The sequence below is a fragment of the Cryptomeria japonica genome, chromosome 8 (assembly GCF_030272615.1).
Source record: "Cryptomeria japonica chromosome 8, Sugi_1.0, whole genome shotgun sequence".
NCBI lineage: Eukaryota > Viridiplantae > Streptophyta > Pinopsida > Cupressales > Cupressaceae > Cryptomeria > Cryptomeria japonica.
In genome coordinates this window covers 463,879,290-463,888,546 of record NC_081412.1, presented here as the reverse complement: position 1 = coordinate 463,888,546, position 9,257 = coordinate 463,879,290, and the positions used below count along the sequence as shown (strand labels likewise).

General features: G+C 34.0%; 1 protein-coding gene across 1 annotated transcript in view; it reads left to right on the top strand.

Moving 5' to 3' along the window:
- The first annotated feature begins 6,591 nt into the window (after positions 1-6,591).
- LOC131034959 (uncharacterized) overlaps positions 6,592-9,257 on the top strand; it is a 64,885-nt gene continuing 62,219 nt past the window's right edge. The window contains exon 1 of the mRNA XM_057966576.2: positions 6,592-8,218. Within this exon, the coding sequence (XP_057822559.1) occupies positions 7,679-8,218 (540 nt within the window). The 5' untranslated portion in view covers positions 6,592-7,678. The remainder of the gene's footprint in view (positions 8,219-9,257) is intronic.

The window sequence follows — 9,257 nt, the reverse complement described above, 5'->3', positions numbered from 1 at the left end:
TGCACAATTATTTTAAATAAATAATTTATTTAAATCACCTTTATCCTCCACCCACTTGTATTTTCCTACAAAAGCAAGTTGCACAACTATTTTAAATAAATTATTTATTTAAAATCCTATTTATCCTCACCCACTTGAAACCTTTAATGGTTTCCCTTAAAGTATTCAAACTTGATGGCTTTAAAGTCTTCAAACTTGATGGCTTCCTTCTATAATCTTCTTAAGACTTTAATGGTTTTCCTTAAAGTCTTCAAGCCTTTAATGGTTTCCCTCAAAGTCTTCAAGCATTTTAATGTTTTATCTTCATTTTTCTCATTTAAATAAATTAATATTTATTTGAATATTTATCCAAATGCAAATTACACCATTTAATTGAAATAAATGATTTTATTTTAATTGAAAATACCAAAATTTCTCCCACTTGCATTTTCCTACAAAATCCACTTGTATGCCTAAACCCCTTCTAGATTCTTCTAAACCCTTCCTAATTAGCCTAATCCATCCCCTAAATATTGTCACATTCCTAAGCAAATTGGAGTCACTTCTCAAAGACTCCAAAGTCTTTGAAAAGCAATTAATGCTTTGTGTGTTCAACAAATTAACCCTCAAAGTCTTTGATAACCATTGAAGGCTTTCAACCTTCAACCACTTAATCCCCAAAGTCTCCAATAACCATTAATGGTTACCTCAAACCCTCCCACATGGTTAAAACATTTGTTTTGACTCAACCTCTACCCAACCCAAAGGTCTCATCAAGCCTTTAATGCTTTGACCATGATTATCTCTTAATCATTTGCACAAAGGTTTATCCTTGGATTAACTCTTAATCCAATGGGTAATCTTAATTTAGACTTGACCCTTACCTTCTAGATAACCATGAGGTCTTCTCAGGCCTTTAATGCCTCCAACCTCTTCTCTCAACCCAATCCTATGTTGACACTTGTCACCATTTTATTGGTGCCAATTGTGCACATGGATCCCCAACTTTCAAACTTGGCCCTTGATTAAACCATTCAATCTTAACCCTTCATTTCCCCATTTCTTCTATAAATAGAACCCTTCTCCTCAAGCAAAACGAAGCATTTTAGAGTATTGTTGTTATATTGGCATTAGCATAGAGCTTTTTCATAGCATCACTATCTACTCTTGCATAGTATTTGCTTATCATATTCAACCATCTTGAATCTCCATATGGCATCCATGGCTAGTGCTAAAAGCTGAGAGCTACACTCATTTGGGACTTGGAGAGGAGAGAAACAAGGGAGAAGCATCAAAAGGCATCATGGAAGCATCTTAGGGAGGCTCTTCTCCTTTCTTTTATTTTGTTAAACTTCTTTCATGCTTTTTGAAATCTCTCTTGATATGTTTGGAATGGTTTTTAGTTCTTTGTTTTGTTTTTATGGTTGAAACTAACTTATTAACATTGAACTTTGTTGTTGCCTTGTCCCCATTTCCATGACATCAGGATGCTTTTCTTTTTTATGAACCGGTCATGAAGACAACAGACCGGTATCAAAGTACCGGTACAACATAACCAGAAACCGGTTGTGGCAGCTCTTTAGTGTTCTGACAATTAGATTCCCTCTTCTCAGTCCCCACGACAACCGGTTGTGGGGGTCAGTTTTTTTTTATGGTTTCCTCTGGTCCTGTCTCGACCTGTTACTCCAATTTTGGCCCCTAAGAGGTTCATTATGCGGGCATACCCTATCTATCTCTCCGAATCCGGGGGGCTTCTTCTCATAGTCCCTTTTCCTTTTTTCATTGTATCTGAGCAAGGATATAGGGTTTTCTTCCTGATTCTTTCCCCATTGAGCTCTTGAATCAGTTTTCTTATCTATATGTATATCAGTGGCTTGCCACTTTTGCCCAATAATAATAATAATAATAATAATAATAATAATAATAATAATAATAATAATAATAATAATAGCAAGTCATATCAAGGTCCAAAAAGAGGGTTAGACAAATGGATCCCATATTATATCATTTTTGGATGGGTATTTAGGATAAAATCAAATATTGTTTTAAGAAGAGGTTAGATTGAATATGACTTTTACTACCAAGTGGGGTATGTTCACATATAGGAGGATGTCTTTTGGCCTCATCAATGTAGGAGCTAGTTTAAAAAGAGATATAAACATTGCATTCAAAGGTTTGATTAGTAAGTGCATAATAATTTATATGGATGATCTCACTATATTTTCAAAAAATAGCACTAATCATGTTGCAAATTTGCATAATATCCTCCAACGATGCAAAAAATTAGGCATCTCTTTGAATCCCAAGAAGTGCATCATTGGGGCCATTGAAGGTAATTTAGAAAAGTATATTTTGTTTGACCCTAAAAGATTAGAGGCCACATTGGAGTTATGTTTTCCCAATGGTAAGAAAGAATTGATTTTTTTGTTGTTGGAAATATTAACTTTGTTAGGAAATCATAAAAATTATGTATCTGTTGAATGATATGTTAAAGAAGGATGCAAATATTGAAAGGAATTCTAAGGACAAGAAGGATTTTGAATAGATTAAAGAATCCATAGTTAATGCACATATACTTCCTATCTCAAATTATACAAAGCCATTCAATATCTACATCTTTTCCTATAGAGCATTCATGTGTCAGTGTATTGACACATAAGGTAGAAGATGGGAATGATAAATCTATTCCTTTTAGGAGCTCCCATTTTAAGAATGTAGAAAGGAGATATCAAGACCAAGATAAGCAAGCATTTTCCTTTGAAACTGCAATAAATAAATTTAAAAATGATATCCTATGGAGAAAAGTTAATGCAACAGTCATTGATTAAGTAGTGAAGTTGATGCTAATGTAGAACAAGTTAGGTGATAGAAGAGGAAAATGCATGGCCATTTTACAAGCATTTGAATTAGAGATATATCCTATGAAGCGAGTAAGAGGTCAAGAAAAGTAGTAAATACATGATCAAAGTTGGATTTATCTGCAAAAATGACTACAAAGGGGTTTCCTTGAGATTCTTGGATAAAGTTGAAGCCACTCAAATTATCAAAATTTATCACAAGTTCAAGATAGGACATAGGTTAATTGAATCTATAAAACGTCAAGTATTGAGGGTTGGTTATTATTTTCCCACCTTATTTAAGGATACTTATCAATGTTTAAATGCATGCCACATGTTCCAAATTAGTGAACTTAAAGAAATAAATGCAATAATTCCACTACAACTTGTATATGAGGTATGCCCATTCACTCAATGGGTCCTCAAATTCATAGGTATGATTAAAACCCATTCTTCTATAAGACAGATTTATTTTGGTAGTAACAAATTATTGTACACGATGGACTAAAGTTGTCACTTGCAAGGAATATACCACCATGGTGATAATCATGTTCTTATAGGATCACATCATGACTAGGTTTGGAATGCCTTTTGCACTAGGTTGTGATTGAAAGTTTTGAAGTTAGTTTTGAAGGCCTTATAGGCTCCAAAATGGCCTAAAAGTGGCTATAATTAGGAAGTAGGTTATAGCTTGATAGAACACTTCACGAGGTCTCTAATGCTTCAAATGGTTCATCAATCAGACACTTGGTTAAAATGTTAGGTCTCCTAAAATAGGAATTATAAATATGCGTTGGACACATAAATGAGATGTAAAAGGGGGTTACATGTGTTGGTGTGTGTTTTGACTGATCATAGGGCATCTTGGATTGGAGTTAAGTTGGGTGCCACTTTTTTGGTTGGTTTTAGTTCATGGTTTTGTAATACTATTTGATGGTTTCCGGTATTGTATATCCTATATATTAGGTGCATGAGATGGAGTTTGTGTGTAAGAGTCTTATACCTATTGAGTTACCTCCAATCTCTGGTTGGTGATACTTCTATGAGAAGCTTTCTCTGCAAGTATATTGTATTTTGTTGTTGATTTTTGAATAATATATTGGGCAGCTTTTGGACTATGAGGTTTTTCTCCTGAAAGAGTTTTCTTTGTGATATATCTTGTGTTTGTTGTTAATCTATTTGCATATTGTATATCTTCTTCTATTTGTGTTTCTTATTTTGTAACAATTTAAGATTTGTAAGAAAATTTGTGTCATCTCCCCAACTAGATTAGTGTTAAGAAGAATTTTCCACACCTTTGCTTCCTTTCATCATGATAGCTTACTCAAGAGGAATTAGTCGGTTATGAGTGAGAGGCCCATCAAGAGAAATCATTCCCATAAACTTTAAAAAAGAGAAATTGTTATCTTGATTTTGATAATGAGGTCTTGGAAGATCGTTTGAATTTCCTTCACAAGTGGGAGGCAATGAATGGTCTCAAAACAATGTCTGTTATGCAATCTTATTCATTTTAGTTTGTGCTTTATGCTCTATTGTTGATGGTTTGTTATTTTTGTTGTTGTTTGTGGTTATTGTAGACTCCACCTCTCATAGAGCCTTGTTTTTTGTTCTTATATCTTTTAAGCTCTCTCTTTCATTTCTAGCCCATTTAGAAGGTTTTAGCCCTATCACAAACTCACTTTTACCCCTAATAAAAAAGTATAATTTATAATTAATCAAAAATAAATTTAATACGATTTTAAATTGTATATTTTTTTGTTATTCTTTTAAATAAAAAATATTTAGAATTAATTATTTGCAATAAAAAAATATTTTTAAAATTAATTATACATCAAATATATTCATTTTATTGAATATAGGGGTTTTAATGAATATAAGGGTGGGGGGACACCTTGACATCTAACATTTGATGTTAGAAATCTAATACATTCAATTATTAATGTTATATACATTGCCTACATTCAATAAATTTTAGACAATGACACATTATTAAAATCTATGACACTTGTTTTTATTTTAGATATTTTCAAATACTTATTCTTAAAGCATGCATATCATTTCACTTTTCTTCATTTTCAAAAAATAAAATTGTAGAAATTAGTAACACCGGGTAAGCAAAATATAGTTGATCCAAGGTAGTGGTCCTAGGAGGGGCTTCCCAAAATATCTCAATCTGTGTTGGTAAGAATTTTTAGCTTTCATAAGTAGGTGGTCCCATGAATTTTGTTATAATGTGCAAGCTTAAACTTTAAGCTCCAAAATTTTCACAAAGATGGCGGCTTTAAGATTAATATTTGGCAACAACCATTTTAGTTAAATCTACCATTGTATAGCTAAATCTAAAATTATATTGATGCGAATTTTAAAAAATTGTAGATGATTGATACCTAGCATTAAAATTTTAAAAAGCTAGTGGTTGAAAATTTCAGCCCCTCTAAAGAAAACCTCTAAAATCTACAATCTAAAATCTGAAAAATAGGGGCTCCTTTTCTTGCACAAGATTCTAACTTATTATGTAGCATAATTTTCTTCTTCTCATGGGACCCTTGCTTCACAAAAATGGTTCCATCATCAAGGTCATAAGGTTGCTTCCTAAATCAACAAATAACAATAAATCTCTAATCCAGTCAAACAAAGCTAACTAAATTACTAAACTAGAATGTTGATAAAACTAAGTTTACCATAAATAGAAGCTTGTCACCAATATTTTAAATTTTAACTAAATTGTTAAAGGCATAGCTTATCTTCAATGTTATTCAATAAATTAAGTAGTTAGAATAGTCAATTTTATCTCTCAAATATTAAATTTCATGTTTTAATATAGTTTTGTAAATTTTTAATTTAAAACCAAATAATTATGATTTCATTACACCATCTATGAAGCTTTAAATTCCTCATGGGTGCAATAAGTAAGGGATGAGGTTAGGATCATATGCTAGGTGAATTTGGTGGATTGGATACCACCAATCTCTAACCCTAAGTTATAAGAAGTCAATTATTTGTAGAGCTTAAGCGCATACGCCCATTGCCACCAAATTTGGTAGTATGAATACTCCTTAATTCTTGAATATAAATGAAAAAAAGGTTTGATTATCCACCCTCACCCCAAAAATTAAAAAAATGACCACCATGAATATTTTAAAGAAAAACCACGAATAAATGCCTTCAAATTCTCCAAATCCCAGGGTTCCTCCCATAGCATGTTGGTCAAGTGGTGGTGGTGTTGTACCCACCAAAGTTCAAACCAATGTTGGCCCATTGTAATTGTAGGCTTGTGCCTTCATTGAACCAATGTGATCATAAATTTGAACCTTTGCATTGATAAATGGAGATGAGATTCCGTCCCGATTAAAAGCATTCCATGTGATAATGGAAGACATGTCATGTCAACACATTTAAAAAAAAACATGTCCAAAATCCATGGTTCAGATTAGACAGTCTTACAGTAAATCCATTGCACTTGGGAAAAAAAAAACGGAAATCATAGAAGCATTTCAATTCTTTGGAATCATCCGAACCGTCCACAGACACATCAGACTTCGGTGAAATAATTGGAGTCGGGAAACACGTGGGATTAAAATTTACCGCTAAAAACTTTTTTGGTCGTCCGGCAAAATTGTAATTACTACTGCCAGCAAGGATTGGATTCAAAATTTATGTTTGCCTTTTGTCAGGCTGGCATGACTAAGAAAGATTCACACACTACCTACCAGATTTAACTACCCATTTTGTATTTTTTTTTTTGGTCGGTTACCCATTTTGTATTTTGAATATACAGATATCCGATTAAGTCGTGATGGGCGATAATAATTCGGACAAGAAAACTCAGATCCTACTGCAAATAAAATGATTAAGAAATATCTAATACTGATAAATCCAAGGAAAAGTCAAAAAAGACCTTTTCTGGCTTTTAGTGCCTGTCAGAAGTCAGACTAATTATATGAGATGATTTAGATGTATGTGACGACTGCATTAAAAAGGGGTTTTGTTCCACTTGAACTGCAGAAATACAGGACTAATTAGAGTTTTCCTGGAAGCAACTGCAAATCAAAATTACCGTCCACAATTTGGATATATATGATATATCTTTCTTTTCTTTAGATATGGGTTAGAATGAAAGCCAATCCTTGAAGCTGGAGAATTTTTATTAATCTGGTTTGCTAGAGGATATTTATGCTTCTGTATTTAGAAGAGTGTTCTGTTAAACTAGGATTGAAATAGAAAATAACTTTAACTGTAATGAATTCAAATGCAAAGCTAGACAAAGCAGCAGCTCTTGATGTGATGGGTTGAAAATCATATTACTTGGGGTGTTATTATCAGGGTACGCATTTTTCATGAACCAGTTGCCACTTGGGGTTCAAGACTAAGGACCGCTCAAGCCTCCTTGACATCATGCTCTTAGCCTGCTTCTGATACCATGTTGAGGTTTTTAATGGACAAAACCTTTTATTTCCTGCTGGGTACTCAAGACCTAGCCATTTCTCGAACTTTTACTTGTTGGGTACTAGATGCTTAAATACTTCTCTACCTTTTGTTTGCTGAAATTGCCCAAGGCTTAGCTACTTCTGTTTGTAGTGTGAAAGCATGAATGATTTCCAAGCTTCTGCCTCTTTTAGATTTGTTTAAACAAATTAAGCTGGTGAAGCTCAACTTCAAGGCCTAGACAGGGGTCATCCACGTTCAGAACAACGCCAGTAGCTTGAAGAGGAAGCTCTACATGTCAGCAAAGACGAGGAGATAACTCTGGATATAATAATACGTGATAATCTTGATCTGAGTGCTTTGGTTTGTTATACCCCTGTCCCTTTGAAAGAAAAGCCTTTCAGTGGCGCTGACAGAGCTCTGGGAATTAAGATCTGATGGATAGATTAGTGGCTTGTGATTTCTGTGAAGAATCACAAGCAATATTATATTGCGAAGCAGATGCGTCAAAACTCTGCCTGTGCTGTGACAATGAAGTCCATTCTGCCAATTCACTGGCCAAACGCCACTTTCGCGCCCAGCTGTGTCATGTCTGTGGAAACAATCAGGCGTCAATTCGCTGTTGCACCCAAGACCTCCTTCTCTGCAAGATATGCCAAAAGTGTCACATGGCGGCAGGGCATGAGCATGAAACCATTGAGGGATTTGATGGCTGCCCATCTGCGAAACAATTGGCTTGCAAATTTGGTTTTGATAAAGCTGTGTTCAAACAAGTTGGATTTTCAGGTTTAGGGGCTAATGATATCATTGATAATCATAAAACTGTCAAGAGTTACATGTATGATGATTATGACTCGCTGATTTGTGTTGTTTCGGGAAGGAAAACAGTGGATCCGTGGCTCGACGATGGGGTTGTTCCACTTGAATCGTATATGACCTTGCCCTCTTTCAAGAAGCCTTTGACTCCATGCATTGAGGTACTAACTTATCTCAATTTTTGTCTATCTTTTAATCAGATTTGAAGTTGTCAATGCTTCCAGGATATTATTTTGGCCAAGAACAAGACTACAGCTACTATAATCCTGTGTTTCCCAAAGCTTTAAGGAATATACCTGCAAAATGATACGCTAGATATTTTATAGCTCAAAAAATATAGCTAAAAAGTATGTAATGTTTATGAACTTTGTGAAAAATGTAGGATTTACTGATAGTGCATTTTTTTAAAGAATCTAACAACTTCATTGCAATTTCATATAACACGTTCGCAATGACAAATGGAAAATCTGCTAATTAGGAATTTGATTCTGTGAATTCTGTGAAAACTTAACCATTTGGCAAAGAAAATAGCCCAGAATAATTAACCTTTTCTAACTTCTTCTTAGGTTCTGATGTTAATGCTACTGGTGATGTCTAGGTAAGTGTGAAAACTAATTACATTATTGAACATTTCTAGTAGCTATCATAGGAGTGTAAAGTAATCTTGGTTTACTGCCAATTTTATTTAATATTTTGGATGGGTCTTTTTTTAACTCCAACAAAAATAAAGTTAGTTTTCTATTGCATGAAAAACCACTCCAGTTTGCAGCAGGGTATTACACCTGATTGAAGGCGGAATTGCCCTAGCCCTAGGGATTTTAAAATCACAATGACCAGCCCAACCAACACAAATCTCATTGCTAGCTTCAATTCAGTCTTGGATGACATGATGATTGCTAGAGTTTCAATCGTTAAGCATCTTCTGGGTGCCCTCTTAGCCTCAGCCTTCCTTTATCCACTTAAATTTAAATTTTTTTTTCACTTTGTTGCTGTATTTTAAGTGCACCCCTTCCAAGGGGATTTACAATTTTGCAGTTAAGTTTTAAAACTGAATTAATTTAGTCCCAAATATCAACTATAAACTATATCATGTATGCACAGATGGATGTCTATCTCCTAGCAGCCTCTACTCGACATTGTGTCCTTTCATCCTTTTTATTACAGAAGTTGGAAACATATGCAAGATGGGCCCTGTTAAAA